Consider the following 21,627-nt stretch of genomic DNA (forward strand, 5'->3'; position numbering starts at 1 on the left):
TTTGAGGTAGGGTCTTACTCTAGCTCAGGCTGACCTGGAATTCACTATGTAGCCTCAGGGTGGCCTTGAACTCATGGTGATCCTCCTACCTCTGCCTCCTAACTGCTGGGATTGAAGGCGTGTGCCACCACACCTGGCTAAAAAAATATTTTAAAGAAACAAATAAGTAAATAGTAAGTAAATAAATAAAACAAAATGCTAGCAGGCCCTGTCATTTGGCTTCTCTGGGCCTCATGAGCTGTCAGCACAGTGCCCTGCCTGCCTCGCTGGGGAACATACTCATAGCCCTCTGGTTTCTCATCCTGAGGGTGACCACCATGCCTGAAACCAATGCAGTTGCTCCCAAACCAAACCTGCATCAGGAACGTATCTTTTAATAGCATTGCATTTGCCAAGTGTTCTGATTTCTAGGTCAGATAAAGTGTTGTGCATGTCACAGCTCTTTAAGTTATGATGGCTTAATACAGCCAAATTAGAAATAGCTCATTACACACTCTCACACATAGCCAGCTCCTCTAACTTTATTATTGTTCCCTGTGGGGCTGAGAGGTACTTTAGGATGAATTAACTTCATCAGATTTTATTGATAGGGAGAAAAGGTTGGCTTCTTTCTGTAATCCCAGCCTAGACAAGTGGGCAGTAGGAGTACAGCTCTCTTCTGAGACTCGCCTTCTGTTCAGTAGAAAAGAGGTGATTGGTGATGAACCCATTAATTACTTGTCAGATCCATGACCGAGAGCCAGCTCTGGGTCATTTCTTGGGATTGCCACTCAACAGCAAAGATGTGGAATCCATGGCTCAACGAGTAATTCTTTTGCCAAAAATAGTTCTCTCTTACTGAGCTTCATCAGAGCTATGAAACCTGAAAGATAGTTTGATAGATTGGAAATAGGTCTAAAACTCTCCCATAAACAGAAAAGTCTCAGAAATTTTGCACTGTCTTCTCTTTGCTGGTTTTAGTTACAAGATGTATTTCCTTCAGGCTATTTTAACTTTTCTTTCTTTTTATATGATGCTAGATATTAAATCAAAGGGCCTTGTTCATGTTAGGAAAGCACTGTGCCCAGCCTAGTTTTGAAGTTTTTGGGTGTTTTGTTTTGTTTTGTTTTGTTTTTCAAGGTAGAGTTTCACTCTAGCCAAGGCTGACCTGGAATTCACTATGTAGTCTCTGGGTGGCCTCGAACTCACAGAGAGCCTCCTACCTCTGCCTCCTGAGTATTGGGATTAAAGGTGTGGACCACCATGCCTGGTGAGAATTCTTTTTAAAGTATTTCAGTAGATTTGAAACTTTTAGTGTTATAACTGGCACTGTTTGAATTTGGTCTCATGCATCAAAGAAGAGTTCAGTAAATCTGTTTTTTTCTTTCCTTTTAAAAAACTTTTTATTGATAACCTCCATACATATAGACAATATGCCATTATCATAATCCCCTCCCACCACCTTCCCTTTCTTCCTTCTCCTATACCTCCCCCATTGAGTCCCTTCTTTTCAACTATACGTTCTTCTATTTTGATGATGTCATCATTCTCCTGTGATGCAGGTCTTGTGTAGTTAGTGTCAGCCACTATGAGGTCATGAATATCAAGGCCACTTTCTGTCTAGAAGACAATATTGTAAGCAATCCTCCCTTCCTTTGACTCTTACATTCTTTCTGCTACCTCTTCCACAGTGGTCCCTGAGCCTTGGAGGGTGTGATAGACATGTCTCACTTAGGGCTAGAGAGATGGCTTAGCAATTAAGGCGCTTGCCTGCAAAGCAAAAGGGCCCAACTTCATTTCCTCAGTAGCCATGTAAAGACAGATGCATAAGGTGGCACATGTGTCTGGAGTTCATTTGCAGTGGCTAGAGTCCCTGACATGCCCATATAAAAATATATTTTTAAAAAAAGAGAGATGTCTCCCTTAGTGCTGAACACTTTGCTATCACTTCTCAGCACTGCGGTAAGTTTTGAGTCACCTCAGTGGTCACCACCATCTGAAAAGAGAAGCTTTGCCAGCTAAAAGTGAGAATATCATTAATATATGGGCATATGGGCATGTTGATGCACACCTTTAATTCTGGCCCTCGGGAGGCAGAGGTAGGAGGATTGCTGTGAGTTCAAAGCCACCCTGAGACTATATAGTGAATTCTAGGTCAGCCTGAGCTAGAGTCAGACCCTGCCTTGAACAAGCAAAACAACAAATATACATATATATATACACACACATACATATATGCACCCATATACATAAATATACACATATGTATACATAAATATACACATATGCATAAACATAAATGTTTAGCGGGCAGTTTTGTGGACATTATATATGTCTAGCCAGACAACAGTAGTCATTACTCTCCTAGGGCTTATGACCTTCCCAGCCATAGGCTTTTGTTTGATTAGGTTTCAGTACAAGGCAGGAATTCCCTTATGTGGAGCAGTCTTCAAGTCCTATCAGAGAGCAGTTGGTATCCCCAGAGCAAACATCCACCATTGTACCAGTTGGCACCTTTGGCCTGGCTGGCCAGAAGTAGAACTTGCAAGGTCTACTGATAGATAAGACCATTGTTAAGTTTCTCCCCCAACAGGCTTCACAGTTCTTTTCAGCATCCTGACAGCTAATCAACAGGGAGGAGCCTTCCAGCTCAGCTCCAGCTTGATTTCTCAGTGTCTTGGAGCCCCAGTGTATGGCATCTTTAGCAACAGGGTCTTACCATGTAGTTCTGGTGGGCAACCAACAGCCTTGGCAATAGTCTGTAATATTTTGGGGGCATCAGGGGCCTCCCTAACCAACAATTCACTGTAAGTTATCCCAGTCCTGGCACTGAAATTTTTTGTAACAATCCATAGCTTCTGGGCACAGCATTATCCACTGTCACAGAGTACTTCTGCCCCAAACACTCTCTTTTTGAATATATGTATTATATAACTGTTCTTTTCTTTTCTTGCAGGCCATCTTTGAGCTATCACAAGGAGAAGAAGACTTGATAGAGGACTTGAAATTAGCAAAAAAGGTAAACTAGGGCTGGAGAGATAGCTCAGTGATTAAGGTGCTTGCCTGCAAAACCTAACGACCCAAGTTTGATTTCCAGTACCTGTGTAGAGCCAGATGCACAAAGTACTGAATGCATCTGGAGTTTATTTGTAGTGACTAGAGGCCCTGGCATGCATGCATTCTCTCTCTCGCGCGCTCTCTCTCTCTCTCTCTCTCTCTCTGCTTGCAGCTATTCAAAAAAATTTGAAAGAAAGGTAAACTAGGGACTGGAGAGATTGTTTAGTGGTTAAGGTGCTTGTTGGTAAAGACAAAGGACCAAGGTTCAATTTCCCAGTACTCACAAGATGATGCATGAGTCTGGAGTTCATTTGCATTGGCTAGGAGGCCCTGGTTTGCCCATTCTCTCTATCTGCCTCTGCCTTTATCTCCCTCTCACATGAATAAATAAATAATTTTTTTAAAAGCTAAACCAGGGCTGGAGAGAAGACTTAGCAGTTAAGGCACTTGCCTGCAAAGCCTAAGAACTCATGTTCATATCTTCAGGTCCCACGTAGGCCAGACGCAGTTATGCAAGCGCACAGTTGCATATGGGCACAAGGCAGCTCACACATCTGGAGTTCATTTGTAGCAGCTGAAGGCCCTGATGTGCCTATTTTCTCTCTCTCTCTCTCTCTTTCTCAAATAAATAACAGACAAAAAAAAGTTAAACTAGTGCTGGGCATGGTAGTGCATGCCTTTAATCTCAGCACTCAGGAGGCAGAGGTAGGAGGATCACTGTGAGTTTGAGGCCAGTTTGAGACTACATAGTGAATTCTAGGTCAGCCTAGGCTAGAGCAAGACCCTACCTCAAAATAAAATATAAAATAAAATAAAATCCAGTTATCACTTGATTCATTTCTTCCCCCTCCCTCCAACACATACCTCCAAGTGATTTCATAGCCCTATGATGATGTGTTATAAGTGCCTGCCCATTTTATGACTAAGTCAGGTCACCAGAAACTGGAAAGAATGTGTGACCACAGACCAAGCTGTGAGGGAAATGGCTCAAAGCAAGAGGGCTGAGTAGCTCTCTGCACCGGGCCCCTGCAGGGCTTTGCCTCTGCATGCTAGTGCACCGCAAATACAACAGCTTAAATCTGAAAGTGCCTACCCGTGGAGGCCAGACTTGATTCATATTTCATTGTCTTAAAAGTCCTCACTTGAGGCCAGGCATGGTAGCACATGCCTTTCATCCCAGCACTTGAGAGGCAGAGGTAGGAAGACCACCATGAGTTTGTGGCCACCCTGAGACTACATAGTGAATTCCAGGTCAGCCTGGACTAGAGTGAGACCCTACCTCTAAAAACAAAAAACAACAACAAAAAAAAAAAACACAGTAGCTTCAAAGGGGAAAGTGGGGGGGGGGAGGGAGGGAATTACCATGGGATTTTTTTTTATAATCATGGAAAATGCTAATAAAAATTAAAAAAAAAAACACAGTAGCAACAAAAAGTCTCGAATTAGGCATGGTGACACACACCTTTAATATCAGCACTCAGGAGGCAGAGGTGGGAGGATTGCCATGAGTTTGAGACCATCCTGAGATTGCATAGCGAATTCCAGGTCAGCCTGGGCCAGAATGAGATCATACCTTGAAAAAAAAAAAGGAAGAAAAGAAAGAAAGACATTTGGGGCCAGGGAGATGTCTCAGTGGTTAAGAGCACTTGCTACACAAGCATGAGGACCCAAGTTCGATTCCTAACACCCACATAAGAAGTTAGGCTTCACTGCGTACACTGTAACCCCAGCACTGATGGGGTAGAGACACAAGGCGAATCACTGGGATTGGCAGTCTAACTGAAATATGGTGGCATGCTTCAGGTTTGGTGAGAGACTCTGTCTCAAAGGTATAGAATATTGTTGATACTGTTTTGTTTTGAGATAGGGTATCATTCTACCTCAGGCTGACTTGGAACAAACTCTATAGTCCCAGGCTGGCCTTGAACTCACAGCACTTACAGCAATCTTCCTATCTCTGCCTCCCAAGTGCTAGGATTAAAAGTGTGTGCCACCATGCCCAGTATCCTTGTTGATTTATTTACTTATGTATTTTGATTCTTTGAGGTAGGGTCTCGCTTTAGACCAGGCTGACCTGGAATTAACTATGTGGTCCCACAGTGATGTATAATATACTATCACTTAAAAAAAAAAAAAGCAATAAAATAAAGAAAAAAAAAGAAAAGGGGAAAGGAGGATTGCTGTGAGTTCAAGGCTACCCTGAGACTACATAGTCAATTCCAGGTCAGCCTTGGCTAGAGTGAGGCCCTTCCTCAACACCCCACCCCCAACCATTTTTAAACCTGCTTCGGTTTATCAGCAACCACAAAAGGCAGAACTGGATTTTCTACTCTTCCACCTGGCTACTGCTTCCAAGGCTCCAGGGGGAAGTTCTAGGAGCCAGTTTCTTATCATATCACACCCCTCCAGAGGACCATTTCATTGCTTAGGTTTTCAGTGTGCATTTGTTCCCATCTCTTGCCTTTCTTTTCCAGGCCTACCATGACCCCATGCTGAAGCTCTCCATCATGACAGAGCAGGAGCTAAATCAAATCTTTGGAACACTGGACTCTCTCATTCCTCTCCATGAAGGTACACAGTCTTGATCCCAGAACCGGTCATGACTTGTAGCCTTAACTGAGGTGTCTTGTCATGTGGCGGTGATGATATAATAATGTGACTATCCCAGAACCTTCTCCCATCACTGTTCAAAAGTGAATGCCTAACAAAATATACATTCTGCTTTGTGTTTTTGCCAGACCTCCTTAGTCAGCTTCGAGATGTTCGCAAGCCTGATGGTTCCACTGAGCACGTTGGTCCCATCCTAGTGGGCTGGGTAAGGAAAGTTCTCTGGTCTACATTACAGATGGACTTCAGAAATTTACATGGAGTCTTATTTTAGCATGACTTTTCCTTATTGGTAAATATTGGTTTTCACATCAGGAAAAAAAGTCATACTCCTAGTAAAACTTACATTTGGGCTTTATATCTTCAAAGTATTAAAATAAAGGTGGATGTGGTGGTGCATGCCTTTAATCCCAGCACTTGGGAGGCTGAGGTAGGAGGATCGTTATGAGTTCGAGGCCACCCTGAGATGACATAGTGAATTTCAGGTCAGCCTTGGCAAGAGCCAGACCCTACCTCAAAAAAAAAAAAAAAAAAGTATTCATTCTTTTTTTTCTTTTTTTCGAGGCAGCCTCTCACTCTAGTTCAGGCTGACCTGGAATTCACTATGTCGTCTCAGGGTGGCCTCAAACTCACAGCAATCCTCCTACCTCGGCCTCCCAAATGCTGGAATTAAAGGTGTGCGCCACCACGCCCAGCTTATTAAAATTTTTAAATCAGAAATGTACTACATTTAAAAACAATCACTGAGCCACCACCCCAGCCTCAAGCTATTTTTAAAAATAATGGCTAGAGTACAGCAGTGGTGAAGCGCTTGCCAAGCATGTACAGGGCTATAGATTCAATCTCCAGATCCAGAAAAGAAAAAAAAAAATCATGTTCTAAATGCAGTTTTATACACAAGAATAAGTATATGTTGCATGTGTGTGTATAGATAATCTGGTGCTAAGTAACTGCTGGGTATACTGACTTCATTCAAGCATAGTCGATCCCCTCTCCAAATTAAATAAAATGTGGGGCTGGAGAGATGGCTCAGAGGTTAAGGCATTTGCCTGCAAAGCCTAAGGACCTGGCTTCAATTCCCCAGTACCCATGTAAACTGGATGTAAAAAGTAGCCTGTGCATCTGGAGTCCATTTTCAGTGGCTGGAGGCCCTGGTGCACCCATTCTGTCTCTGTCTCTGCTTGCAAGTAAATAAATAAAATTTAAAAGAGAGATGGCTTAGCAGTTAAGACACTTATCTGTGAAGCCATAAGGACCCAGGTTCTATTCTCCAGGTCCCACTAAGCCAGAGACACATGGTGGCACATGTGTCTGGAGTTCATTTGCATTAGCTAGAGGCCCTAGAACACCCATTCTCCCCACCCCATCCCTCTCTGTCTCTAATAAATAAAAATTTGAAAATACTTTTAAAAATAAATAATAAATACGATGTAACTTTCAAACAGAGGTCATAAATATCTGGTCCTTAGACTGAATTTGTGCTCCATTGGGTGCATCATGGTGTCATTCACGTATGGGTTTTGCCACAATCCCCACCTCTCCCTGTTCTATACTTGTCTGTTTCCTGTTGTATTTGAGTGTTCCATCCCAAGTTCAGATGGTTTTCGCTTTTCCTAAAGCAAGCAGTGAAAACAAATCACTTAAATGACTTCTTCCAGGCAAGAGTTGATTGATCTCTCCACCCCTCTGATTCATCCAGTACTCCAAGAAAATAAGTAGAAAGTACCATGATGGTGACGGTTAGAGGTCGTTTTCCTGTTTGGAGAGTGTTGTAAAGATTATAAATACTGCTGCTGTGTGAGCTTTCTTTCTCCAATTAAGTTGTATTCTTTAAAATTTTTTTAAAGCTTTATTTATTTATTTAAGAGAGAAAGAGGCAAATAGAGAGAGAGAGAGAGAGAGAGAATGGGCACACCAGGGCCTTCAGTCACTGCAAACAAACTCTAGATGCATGTGCCACCTTGTGCATCTGCCTTACGTGGACACTGGGGTATCAAACCTGGGTCCATTGGCTTTGCTGGCAAGCACCTTAAACACTAAGCCATCTCTCCACCCTATAATCTTTTTAAAGTTATTTATTTAAGAGAGAGAGAAAGAAAGAATGAGAGATAACGTACCAGGACCTTTTGATGCTGTGAACAAACTTGAGACACATGTGCCACTTTACATGGGTGCTGAAGAATTGAACCCAGGCTGGCAGGCCTTGCAAGCAAGCACCTTTAACCACAGAGCAATCTCCTTAGCTCTTAAATTTGTATTCTAACCTTCCTAAAATCTCCCAGTTCCCATTGATGTATGTGGTTGTATAGAAACTTAAAAAAAATTTTTTTGTTTGTTTTAAATCACAGAAATTTATTTATTTTACTTATTTAGGAGAAAGAAAGAAATAGAGAGAGTGTAAGCACACCAGGGCCTTCAGCCACTGCAAAGAATTCCATATGCATGTGCTGCCTTGTGCATCTGGCTTACATGGGTACTGGTGAATCAAACCTGGGTCCATAGGCTTCATAGGCAAGTGCCTTAACTGCTAAGCCATCTCTCCTGCCCTTGTTTTTGTTTTTTTGCAGTAGGTCCTCATTCAGGTCCAAACTGACCTAGAATTCACTATGTAGTCTCAGGCTGGAACTCACAGTGATCCTCCTACCTCTGCATGCTGGGATTAAAGGTGTGCACCATCACCACACCCGGCTTACAGAAACTTTTAACTTGGGTCTCTGACCTAGTTCTTCTCAGTTAATGCCAGAAGCCAGAACCTCTGGGTGTGGGGAGCAGGTGGTGGCTCTCATGACTTAGCTAGCTTTCATTCTGTAGTCCATTTTAGCAACAAGGCTGAAATATGCCAAGGCTATCTGAAAGACAAGTAATGTTCTGAGATGAATAATTTAGATGATGTGCCTTAATATTTCAGGAGAGATCATTCATCTTAGACTTTTGACTTTGTCTTTTGAGTTTGGAGCCATGGTAGATGTTTTAAACTTCTGCCCACACAGACATTTCTCCAGAGAGCAGCCCTACGGAACCAGAGACATTTTAATGAGAAAGTCTCATTGTTGCTTCTGAGCCTGTAGAATCCTTTGCTGCGAATGAGGGTTACAGAGAGACCACACTTCAGAATTATTCAGGATCCCTGATACTTTTTTTTTATGAGTGATATATGGATTTTTTAAAAATGTTTATTTATTTATTTATTTGGAAGAGAGAGAAAGAGGCAGTCCATTACTGTCTGGACCCTCCAAACATCAAATGAGGACTTAAAGCCTGAAGAGCAGTCTAAAATTCAACAACTGGCCCATTGTTGCCAGACTTCATGAAAAAGTGGTTCTTATTGATCGACAAGCTTTAAGTGCTTTTCTCTCTAGTACCTCAGATGTGTCCAAACAAGTGGGATCTATAAACCAAAGGATATACCCTTTAACTTGAATTCTACTCTTTAGCAGGACAAAATAAACATCTTAGTGGACATTGAATGAGAAAAATCAGAGTCCATTTGACCCATGAAAAATTGATTTATTCCCTCCCCTCCCCACAAAGGGAAAAAAAATGAAGAAACCTTTTGAACAAGTAAGCCACCCACATGGGACAGCATTAATTGTCCTTTGACCCCTGTGAATCTGCAACTTGTGCCATGAAGACCTTAAGTGGAGGAGTTGCTCTTTTTCTGAGAACTGCCCTGGTTACTGAAGATGCATGTCCAGCGTTCTAATGGGTCGTTCGTTCCTGTTTGAGCAAGCCTTCTCTGTCACTAAGAACTTCCCAAGTGACTGATCACAGTAATAAAATAATTTATAAGCTCTCTAAGGCAAAGAGTTCGCATGGTAATTTGAGTCCTAATTAAAATTTGATTCCAAAGAGAGAGGCCGGGCACATGCAGAGATAAAAGAAAATAGATTTATTCTGTCACTTTTCACAATGGTAGATTTCTAGAAGAAAAGTATTTCCTGTGTGTGTGTGTATAAAACTTTTTTTTGAGACAGAGTCTCATATAGCCCTGAAACTCGCAATGACCAAGGATTACCTTGAATGCCAGATTCTTCTATATCTACTACCCAGGCATCTCCTTATAAATTCTCTTCTTAATTAATTAATTTGGGAAAGGAAGAGAGGGAGAGAGAGGCAGATAGAGTGAGAGAATGGGGACGCCAGGGCCTCTAGCCACTGCAGATGAACTCCATATACATATGCCCCTTGTGCATCTGGCTCCACGTGGGCCATATAAATTTGAACCTGGATCCTTTGGCTTTTGCAGGCAAGCACCTTAACTGCTAAGCCATCTCTCCAGCCCTAATTTTTTAAAACTATTTTTATTTAATATTGATTTGCAAACAGAGAAAGATCATGGATGTGCCAGGGCCTCTTGCCATTGTAAACAAACTCCAGATACATGCACCATTTTGTGCATCTGGCTTTATGTGGGTACTGAGGAATTGAGCCTAGGATGTCAGACTCTGTGAGCAAGCACCTTTAGCCACTGAGTTATCTCTCCAGCCTCCTCCTCACAAATTATTGATAAACTATTTAAAGAAATGTCAAGTCTTTGGGGGTAAGTAGTGGGCCAGAACAGGCTTTGAACTCAAGCTGAACAAGTATCTTTGCTTCTCTAAACCATGATTTCTTTCTTTTTTTTTTTTTTTTGTTTTTTTTTGAGGTAGGGTCTCACAGTAGGCCAGGCTGACCTGGAATTCACTCTGTCATCTCAGGGTGGTCTTGAACTCACAGCAATCCTCCTACCTCTGCCTCCCGAGTACTGGGATTAAAGGCGTGTGCCATCATGCCCAGATAAACCATGATTTCTTCAGTAAAATATTATAGGGGTAAATAATAGATAAGAACCAGGAGTGTTGGCTCAAACCTGTAATTATATTACTTGGAAGGCTGAGGCAGGAAGAATACTGTGAGTTCCAGGCAAGCCTGGACTACAGAAATAATAATAAAAAAAAAGTAGTAATAATAGATAGTACTTATTCTCAACCAAGGGACTAGCTCTGTGCTTTGCATTTTTAATAATATTTTATTTATTTCTCATCTATTTATTTGAGAAAGAGAGGTAGACAGATAGAGAGAGAAAGGAATGGGCAGGAACGTCAGGGCCTCCAGCCACTGCAAACCAACTCCAGATGTATGCACCACCTTGTATATCTGGCTTACGTGGGTCCTGGGGAATTGAAACAAGGTTTTTTGGCTTTGCAGGCAAATGCCTTAACTGCTAAGCCATCTCTCTAGCCCCATGTGCTTTGCATTTTTAAAAAATGCTTTTTTTTCTTTGCAAGCAGAAAGAGAGAGAGGAGAAAGAGACAGAGAATGGGCATGTCAAGGTCTCCACTACTGCAGACAAACTCCAGATGGGATGCACCACTGTGCATCTGGCTTTACATGGATACAGAGGATTCAAACCCAGATCTTTAGGCTTTGCAGGCAGGCGCCTTAACCATTGATCCATCTGTCCATGCCCCCTGTGGTATGCATTTTATTTGCCTTATCTCACTGAGGAAGAAGGCCATAGTATATGCTTTTTTTTTTTTTTTTTTTTCTTGGTTTTTCAAGGTAGGGTCTTACTCTAACTCAGGCTGACCTGGATTCATTATGTTGTCCCAGGGTGGCCTCAAACTCACAGCTGTCCTACTACCTCTGCCTCCGAAGTACTAGGATTAAAGGTCTGCCCCACCACCACACTGGGTTCACTTTAGGTTTAAAGTGATGCTTATGTAATTTGGGAATCATGGATACATTCTTCATTTCCTGTCTGGTTAGCCTTGTGGTCTTTCCTAACCAGTGGCTGAACCAGATAATAAAGCCTTTTGAGTCATGCCCAGGAAATAAGTGCCCTGTCAAGTGTGAACACAAGACCAGAGCTTCACTTGGTTGTCATAGTAACAGGTGGCAAGATCACAGGGAGTAATGTCCCACACATGGGTCATGTAGCAGCAGTGTGGGCAGGGCTCCTCACTTTACATCTAATCTTTACTACTGACTTTTTCTCCCTAATGAAATATTGGTCATTTCCCAGCCTTTTAAAAGGCGAGGAAGTGGAAATGAAGTTAAGAGAGCCTGAGGCACTGTTTAATTAACTGAAAATCTCAATTACAAGCAGTGCATCTGGGGTGTGTATGTGTTTATAACTGCCAGTTATCATCGCTGTCAAATATAAGGTTGAGTCAAGTATTTCTGCAGCTCTTTTTTTTAATACAAATCAAAGGTTGAAAATACAAACATACATGCATAATATGTGCATACAGACACACACACACACAAACACACACACGGAATAAAGGAGGCATTTCCCCAGTCAATCATTTAAATATGACTTCTCTGGTAACTTTTTTCTGATTTCAGTCAATGAAATATTTCAATAAGAAAACAGCAGCAGAATCCTTTAAAGGTTCAGATCATGGGCTAGGGAGATGGATCAGCAGTTAAAGGTGCTTGCAAAGCCTGCTGGCCCAGGTTTGATTCCCTCAGTATCCACATAAAGCCAGATCCTCAAAGTAGCTCATGCATCTAGAATTCATTTGCTGCAGCAGGAGGCCCTGGTGTGCCTGTTCTCTGTCTGTCTCTGGCGGCCTCTCTCAAAAAAATAAATAGTTAAAAAAAATAAAAGTTGAGATCTTCACTTTATTTTGTTTTTGGATTTTTGAGACAGGGTCATACTGTATATCCTAGTCTGGTCTTAGACTCTATCTATCTATCTATCATCTATCTATCACCTGTTATCTGAAGTTGGCCTTGAAGTCACAGCAATCTCCCTGTTTAAGCCTCTTGAGTGCTGGAATTACAAGAATGAGCCATCCATCACACCCAGTGGACCTCTGAGTTTGAGGCCACCCTGAGTCTACATAGTAAATTCCAGGTCAGCCTGGGCTAGAGTGAGACCCTACCTTGAAAAAATAAATAAATAAATAAGAGGGGGGAGTGAAAAGGAGTTGAGATGTTCTGCTGAGTCTCTGATGTGGTGGTGTACAATGTTATTGAAGGGACACATCAGGGGAATTAGTATTTTGCTGGAATGAGGGTGGTGGAGTTAACATGTTCTACAGTGTCTCAGCTTCAACTGTTTTTGCATGGTGTTATAATATAAACCATAAGATAGAGCCCAAAGCTTTTCTTGGCTTATCAGAGCTTGTTTAACAGATTTTTGGGGCTAGAGAGATAGCTTAGTGGTTAAGGTGTTTTCCTGTGAGGCCTAAGGACCCAGGTTAGAGTTCCTAGTACCCACATAAGCCAGATGCACAAGGTGGCACATACGTCTGGAGTTTGTTTGTAGTTGCTGGAGGCTCCAGTGCGCCCATTCTCTCTATTTCTACCTCTTTCTCAAATTAATAAAATTTAATTTAAAAAAGATTTTTGGGGACTAGAGAGATGGATCAGAGCTTAAGGCACTTGCCTACAAAGCTTAAAGACCTGGGTTCAGTTCCCCAATATCCACATAAAGCCAGATGCACAAGGTAGCGCATATATCTAGAGTTCTTTTGCAGAGCTAGAGGCCCTGACATGCCCATTCTCTCTCTCTCTCTGTGCTTGCAAATAAATAAAATTAAATTTAAGAAAATCTTTAATAAATGATTTTTATAAATGATTCCTGCAACTATTTTTTTATCAATCATATTTTTGCTTTAACTTAAAAAAATTATCTATTTGAGGGAGAGAAAGGAAAAAGAGAATGGGTGTACCAGGGCCTCCTGCCACTGCAAACAAACTCCAGATGCATGGGCCGCTTTGTGCATTTGGTTTTAAGTGGGTACTGAGGAATCAAATCCTGTCTGACAGGCTTTGCCAGCAAGGGCCTTTAATCACTGGGCCATCTCCCCAGCCCATGCTTGAACATTTTGAGGCCCTTTATAACTGGGCTGCCTTGTAATCATGTAATGCAGACTACACGTACTTGTACTGAGTCACACAAGGGACAGGATTGTGAGGCTGACGCCTGGCTTTCTGTGTGTGCCAGACTCTCCATGTGTTTCGTATGAATAATCCTAAAAGACATCAAATTTGGGGCCTGGAGAGATGAGATGGCTCAGCAGCTGAAGGCACTTGCTTGCAAAGCTTGTCAGCCTGAGTTCAATTCCCCAGCCACCCAGTGGGTGTTCATTTGCAGCAGCAAGAGACCTTGGTATGCCCATAAACTTCCCTCTCCCACCACACAATAAATATTTAAAAAAAAAAAATTTTTTTTTTTTTTTTTGTTTTTTAAGGTAGGGTCTCACTCTAGCCCAGGCTGACCTACAGTTCACTATGGAGTCTCAGGGTGGCCTCAAACTCACAGCAATCCTCCTACTTCTGCCTCCCAAGTGCTGGTATGAAAGGCGTGCGCCACCACGCCCGGCTTTAAAATATTTTGAGGTAGCTGGAGAGATGGTTCATCAGTTAAGGTGCTTGCCTGAAAAACCTGATGACCAGAGTTTGATTCCCCAGTACCCATGTAAAGCCAGATGCACAAAGTGGCATATATACTTGAAGTTTGTTTGCAGAGGCTAGAGGCCCTGGCAAGCCCATTCTCTCCCTCTCTCTCTGCTTGCAAATAAAAATAAAATACAATATAGGACTGGAGACCTGGCTTAGTGGTTAAGGAGCTTGCCTAAAGGACCTAGTTTCAATTACCCAGGACCTACATAAACCAGATGCACAAAGTGGCATATGCATGTGGAGTTTATTTATAGTGACTGGAGGCCCTGGCGCACCCATTCTCTCTCTATCTGCCTCTCTCTCTACTTCTTTCTCTCTCTCTCTCTCAAATAAATAAAAATAATAAAACAAAATAAAAATATTTTACATGCTTGGTGGCACATGCCTTTAATCCCAGTACTCAGGAGGCAGAGGTAGGAGGATCACTGTGAGTTTGAGGCCACCCTGAGACTCCATAGTGAATTCCAGGACAGCTTGAGCTAGAGCGAGACCCTACCTAGAAAAACCAAATTATTTATATATATATATATATTTGCTGGGTGTGGTGGTACACACCTTTATTCATTGCCCACTGATGCTAACCTGGGCCTTCAGGGCCTTCATAGCTCAATTATTCCGACACCTAACCTTCTTTTCTTGTTTCCTTTTCCTAGCTGCCGTGTCTCAGCTCCTACGACAGCTACTGCAGCAATCAAGTGGCCGCCAAAGCTCTGCTGGACCACAAAAAGCAAGATCACCGTGTCCAAGATTTCCTTCAGCGCTGCCTAGAATCCCCTTTTAGCCGCAAACTGGACCTCTGGAATTTCCTTGATATACCCAGGAGCCGGTTGGTCAAATACCCTCTGCTCCTTCGAGAAATCTTGAGACATACGCCCAATGATAATCCAGACCAGCAGCACCTGGAAGAAGCTGTAAGCTTGTCTGTTTCTGTCTCTTCCTTGGTCGGTTACTTTCCATAATGGCCTAGAGGCTTGGATCCTTAGATAACCGCATACAGGGGACTGGGCAGTCTTGAGCTTAGACCTGATACTACCGTCAAGCTTGTTTTTATCTTGCAAGTCACTTGCCCTCTGTCACAGTTTCCTGACCTACATATATTTGAAAAAAAAAAAAAAGCCACATATTGTGGCACACGCCTTTAATTCTAGTACTTGGAGGCAGAGGTAGGAGGGTCACTGTGAGTTCAAAGCCAGCCTCAGACTACATAGTGAATTCCAGCTCATCCTGGGGTAGAGTGAGAGAGCAAGAAAGACCCTACTTTGTAAAACCAAAAACACAGAGGAAAAAGTGTTTTAAAAAGCTAGTGCTGGCTGGGTGGGGTGGGACATGCTTTTAATCCCAGCTCTCGGGAGGCAGAGGTGGGAAGATTGCCATGAGTTCAGGGCCACCCTGAGACTACATAGTCAGCCTGAGCTAGAGTGAGACCCTACCTTGAAAAACCGGAAAAAAAAAAGTTAGTGCTGGAGACACGGCTCAGTGGTTACTTAATTGCAAAGCCTATGGCATGGGCTCGATTCCCCAGTACCCACGTAAGTCAGATGCACACAAAGATGCACATGTGTCTGCAGTTTATTTGCAGTGCCTAGAGGTCCTGGCACATCCATTCTCCTTCTACCTCTCTCACCTCTCTCTTCTTGCAAAGAAATAAATACTATTAGGCCCAGGCATGCCCATTCTCTCTTTTTCTCTCCCCATCTTTCCCCCTCCACCTCCCTCTTTCTCTCTCTCTCTCAAATAAATAAATAAAAATAAAAGTTTATCGAGTATGGTCTGGGTGTATGCCTGTAATCTCAGCACTAAAGAGGCAAAGACAGTAGGATCTCAAAGTCAAGGGCATTCTGCAGTACATGCAATTTCAACCCAGTCTTCTATGAGATGCCAGGTGTGTACCACCACACCTGGTGGACTACCACGACCTCCTTTCATTTGGTTTTCATAATGTCATCCCTGAACCAGCACAACATTCCCTCTCCTACCACCACCACTGGTTTCCCTGTCCCTAGTTCCCTACCTTCTTGCTCCCCTGTTGGACAGACAGTAATGTGTCCAAGTTTATGCCGTATATAAGTGAGAAAGTTGGGATTTGAGCCCTAAATCCCATGTACTTAGAAAACTTCAGTTAATTATACAACATGGGAATTTTTCAAATTGATCTTTAAAAACTTTTGTTTTTGAGGTAGAGTCTCGCTCTAGCCCAGGCTGACCTGGAACTCACTCTTTAGTCTCAGGCTAGCCTCAAACTCAAAGCAATCCTCCTACCTCTGCCTCTCTAGTGCTGGGATTTAAAGGCATGTGCACCATGCCCAGGTTAAAACCTTTTTGTAACTAGATAGGTTAACACTCTTCATTTTCATGTGTGATGTAGGCAGCTATATATGTACATAAATAAACATATGGGTGCATAGTATGCGCATGTATATAGGTGACAGTGTTAGAAGCTTTTCCTTTCCCCTTTCCCAAAGCAGCATCTTAGATGTCAGAATCTCAGCCTTCAATCAACTTGTGTCTTGGTGCCTTCCCGGCTCTAAGACCTGTTGCTATGGATGGTTTGCTTATTTCCCTCATATTAATTTTTCCTCTTTGTCTCCACAGATCAACATCATCCAGGGAATTGTGGCAGAAATCAACACCAAGACTGGAGAATCTGAATGCCGGTATTATAAAGAACGGCTTCTTTACTTGGAAGAAGGCCAGAAGGACTCCTTGATTGACAGCTCAAGAGTCTTGTGTTGTCATGGTGAACTTAAAAATAACCGGGGAGTGGTAAGTGGCTACTGCCCTCAGGGTCCCCATTCCCAACTGTCACGCACCCGTGTGTGTGTGTGTGTGTGTGTGTGTGTGTGTGTGTGTGTGTGTGTGTGTTGTAAATATTTTTATTTATTTATTTGCAAGCAGAGAGGGAGGGAGAGAAAGAGATAGAATGGGTACACCAGGGATTCTAGCCTCTGCAAACAAACTCCAGATGTGTGCGCCACATTGTACATCTGGCTTTACATAGGCACTGGGGAGTCAAACTTGGGTTGTTAGAGACTTTGAAGGCAAGCATCTTAACCACTGAGCTATCCCTCTAGTCCTGTGTATTTGTTTTAATGGGGATTAAACCTAGGGCCTTATTCCTGCGAATCAAGCAGGTACCACTGAACTATACCTCCAGCCCTCTTTCTTTTTAATTTATTTTTTTGGTTTTTTTTTCAAGGTAAGATTTCAGTCTAGCCCAGGCTTACCTGGAGTTCACTATGTAGTTTCAGGCTAGTCTTGAGATCACAGCGATCCTCCTACCTCTGCACCACCACACCCAGCTAGAAGAACATTTTTAAAAATATTTTATTTTTATTTATTTGTTTGAGAGAGAGAGAGAGAATGGGCACACCAGGGCTTTCAGCCGCTGCAAACCAACTCCAGACACATGCGCCACCTTGTGCATCTGGCTTATGTGGGTCCTGGGGAATCAAACCGAGGTCCTTTGGCTTTGCAGGCAAGTGCCTTAACCGCTAAGCCATCTCTCCAGCCCTAGAAGAACATTTTAACACATTTCCACCATCCCTAATTCTGAAAAATGCCTGGTTCTCTTGAGTTTTACCATTATCCAGTCTTTGAGGAAGGGACTCCCTTTGCAGCTCAGGTTTGTCTCAAACTCAGTATATTGCCTTAGCAATCCTCCTGCCTCAGACTCCCAAGTAGTAGAATTACTGGTTTGCACCCTCACACTCAGCCAATATTTTTTAAAAATATTTTTTCCACTATCTAAAATTTGGTGGTTTTTGTGACTCTGCAGTTTGTGGGGTATGTGTGAAAGTATATCTATAGATGCCTTTTCTCACAAAGGAACTATTTGGTAATAGAATGTGCTTTCTATGCCCCAAATCAAGATTCTGATGTGAACCAGGCATGGTGGGGTACATCTTTAATCCCTGCACTTGTGAGGCTGAGGTAGGAGGATCACTGTGAGTTCGAGGCCGCCCTGAGACTACATAGTGAATTCCAGATCAGTCTGAGCTCGAGTGAGACGAGGCTACTCTGAGACTGCATAGTGAATTCCAAGTCAGCCCGGACTAGAGTAAAACCCTACCGCAAAAAAATAAAAATAAAAAAACCCAAGCTGAGCATGGTGGCACATGCCTTTAATCCCAGCCCTTGGAAGGCAGAGATAGGAGAATCATCATGAGTTCAAGGCCAGCCTAAGATTACATAGTGGAATTCCAAGTTAACCTGGGCTAGAGTGAGATCCTATCTTGAAAAAAAAGAAAAAACAAAAGAGCTTCTAATTTAAGTTTGCATCCCTATCCAACCCTTCTGGTGATTTCTTTAATGTCTCTAGGTTGGCATTTCCTAAATGTTTCTATCAGAAAGCCAGAACCTGGCTCAAGAACTGTGTTCTTTCTACAGGAAACTCACTTTTATAATGTGGTTTGAGACACACCTTCATTTATTTTTGACATTTGTTTTGGCTTGAAACATTTGGAGTCACCAACTGTTTCAGCACAGCCTCTCCCCCTCTCCCCCGCCCCCCAAGGTACTGATGAACTCACTGAGAGGGAAACTTGGAGAACCATTCCTGTGGCTCCAGCAGTGTGCCTTGGTCCCTTTGTGTTGTTTTGTATTGTTTCTGTTTTTGCCTTTCCCTGAGTCAGGGTCGCACTGTAGCCCAGGCTGACCTGGAACTCATGCTGTAGTTTCTAACTGGCTTCAAACTCACAGTGATCCTCCTACTATGCCTGCTGAGTTCTGGGATTCAAGATATGCGCCACCACACCCACCCCTGGTCCTTTTGGAATGAGCATGGCTTCCAGTTGCAGAATGATTAACTCAGTGGTTGAAGCAATACATATTTTTAAGGGTTTGGGAAGCTAAGATAAATAAACTTTTTTTTTTCTTTTTTCATCTTTCTTTTTTCTTTTGGATTTTCGAGGTTGGGTCTCACTCTAGCCCAGGCTGACCTGGAATTCACTATATAGTAGTCTCAGGGTGGCCTCAAACTCACACCTCCTACCTCTGCCTACCAAGTGCTGGGATTAAAGGCATGTGCCATCATGCCTAGCTTAATAATAGGCTTTGATATACAGTGTCATTCTTTATAGACTGTTGTTAATTTTGATTTCTTAGAATTATACTAAGAGGGCCAGGTGTGGTGGTGCATGCCTGGTCCTATTAGTGCGTTTGAGGCCATTCTGAGACTATATAGTGAATTCCAGGTCAGCCTAGGCTAGAGTGAGACCCTACCTTGAAAAACCAAAATAAAATAAAATAATTGTATTAACTAATAATTGTATTAACCAGGCAAGTATTGGTTCCTCATCATTACTAGTCTCCATTTCTCTTCACCTTATATTTCCTTGAGTGCAGATGGAGGCTGTGTGTGTGTGTGTGTGTGCACAGTTTGTGAATTGTACTGTAAATAAGGCTCTGGAATTGGCTATAGGTATCTGTGTCTAGTGGGTTCTTAGATAAGAACCTGTATGCAAAAGCAGTACACACACACACACACGCATATATATATATACATATATGTGTATGTGTGTCTGTGTGTGTGTGTGTGTGTGTGTGTGTGTATGTGCAAGTACTTCAGACCTGTCCCCACTTCTGTCTTCCTGGAGAAGATTTGAATATGAGGAAGTATATTTCAACATGACCATCATTGTGAACCTGTTTCCTGGAGACCACTGGCCCCAGAGGCTTATAAATCCACAACTTACTAGACAGCTGCTTAGCAGAATCCTGTGTGTTCTTTCCTTCTAGAAACTGCACGTTTTCCTGTTCCAAGAAGTACTGGTGATCACTCGAGCTGTCACCTACAATGAGCAGCTCTGCTACCAATTGTACCGGCAGCCCATTCCCATGAAGGACCTCGTGCTAGAAGATCTACAAGATGGAGAAGTGCGGCTGGGCGGCTCCCTGCGAGGAGCCTTCAGTAACAATGAGAGAAGTACGTGTACACGGCAGTGTTGTTGGTCAGAGTAGTTGGAATGAGTGGTTGGCTGGTGAAAAGAGGAGAGCCACAGCCTTGGTGTCAAAGTGTATTCCAGCACTGATTCTTCAGTTACTGATGCAAAATCATGCCCAACCTCTTATGAGCCTCCCATCAGTCTCCCATCCACAAAAGAGAGGTATACCTACCTACCTTCCCCATAAGGTCCCTGTGAGGATTGAGTAAGACTGTAAGTGAACTAATCCTTACCTTACATGTGTACCTTACGTGCTCCCTGTCTCTGTCTCCTGCTGTTACATGGAAGTGTGCTTCATACCACAGGGACCCTGTGTGGATACCAGTTGCATGATGGTAGGTTTTAATAGTTGAGCCAGCAGACATGGCTTTAAAGGTCAACTGGAGGTCATCTGTCAGGGCCCACACCTATAATCTCATCACTAAGGAGTGTGAGGATTGTGAGCTTGAAGCCAGCCTGGGCTACAAAATAAGATGCTATCTCAAAAGAAAACGAAAACAAAGAGTGGGGCTGGAGAGTTGGCTTAGTGGCTAAGACAATTGCCTACAAAGCCAAAGGACCCAGGTTCGATTCCCAGTACCCATATAAAGCCAGATACACAAGGCACATGTGTCTGGAGTTTGTTTGCAATGTCTAGAGGCCCTGGTGTGCACATTCTCACTTTCTGCCTCTCTCACTGTCTCTCAAATAAAATTAAAAACAAATGTGGATAGCTGGGATGCATGCTTGTCTCCAACTTTATTCAGTGGGCTTCTCTACTTTGAAACTTATTAAACAAAGGGAATAACCAAGATAATCAATCTAGCTGTCTTTATCCATCATCTTCCATGTTTATAGCACTGTCCTTGTTCCTAAAGAGCTTACAGTGACATGGAGTATATGGGTGATGCATAAATAATTCCTCATGCCATCTTAAATGCATGGTTCTTTTAGGGACCACCAGCCAATCAGGTCCCTCCCTACATACCTAAGCCTGGTGATGCTCATTCCTTTTTTGGTTTTTTAATGTAGGGTCTCACTCTAGCTCAGGCTGACCTGGAATTCACTAGGTAGTCTAAGGTTGGCCTTGAACTCACAGCAATCCTCCTACCTCTGCCTCCCAGGTGCACTACCACCCACACCCAGCTAGGTGATGATCATTCTAATTGGATGTCTGATTCATATAAGTGGGCTTGAAACATGTGTGTAAGCCCCTTCTCATCCCTTCCTTTCCCCAGAGGGTTCCTTCCTGGAGAGACTTCCCTATGTGAGGGAGATTCTCACAGTCTTTTGACTGGGACTCTTTCTTCCTTTGCTTTACCTAAAATAAACCACATACTTAAAAGAAAAAAATAGTCCTAGGACTAGGAGATGACTCAGCAGTTGAAGGCACTTGCCTGCAAAGCCAAAGGATCCAGGTTCAATTCCCTAGGACCCACATTAGTCTGGGCATGGTGGTGTACCACCACACCAGGCTTAAACATTTTTATTTACAGAGAGAGAAAGGAAGAGACTAGGGCTTCTTGCCACTATAAAGGCTGATGGAGAATGGAATTTCAAATGGGAAAGTGTGGGGGTGGGAAGGGAGGGAATTACCATGGGATATATTTTATAATCATGGAAAATGTTAATAAAAATTAAAAAAGAAAAATAAAATTAAAAAAAA

General features: G+C 42.7%; 1 protein-coding gene across 3 annotated transcripts in view; it reads left to right on the forward strand.

The window, feature by feature from the left end:
* Arhgef3 (Rho guanine nucleotide exchange factor 3) overlaps window positions 1–21,627 on the forward strand; it is a 369,200-nt gene that overhangs the window by 344,647 nt on the left and 2,926 nt on the right. For all 3 annotated transcript variants that reach the window (XM_012949393.2, XM_004661303.2, XM_004661304.3), the window contains 6 exons: window positions 2,936–2,998; window positions 5,511–5,607; window positions 5,775–5,851; window positions 14,694–14,951; window positions 16,633–16,803; window positions 19,777–19,963. In XM_012949393.2, coding sequence (XP_012804847.2) covers window positions 2,936–2,998; window positions 5,511–5,607; window positions 5,775–5,851; window positions 14,694–14,951; window positions 16,633–16,803; window positions 19,777–19,963 — 853 coding nt within the window. The remainder of the gene's footprint in view (window positions 1–2,935; window positions 2,999–5,510; window positions 5,608–5,774; window positions 5,852–14,693; window positions 14,952–16,632; window positions 16,804–19,776; window positions 19,964–21,627) is intronic.

The sequence above is a fragment of the Jaculus jaculus genome, chromosome 16 (genome assembly GCF_020740685.1).
Source record: "Jaculus jaculus isolate mJacJac1 chromosome 16, mJacJac1.mat.Y.cur, whole genome shotgun sequence".
NCBI classification, from domain to species: Eukaryota; Metazoa; Chordata; class Mammalia; order Rodentia; family Dipodidae; genus Jaculus; species Jaculus jaculus.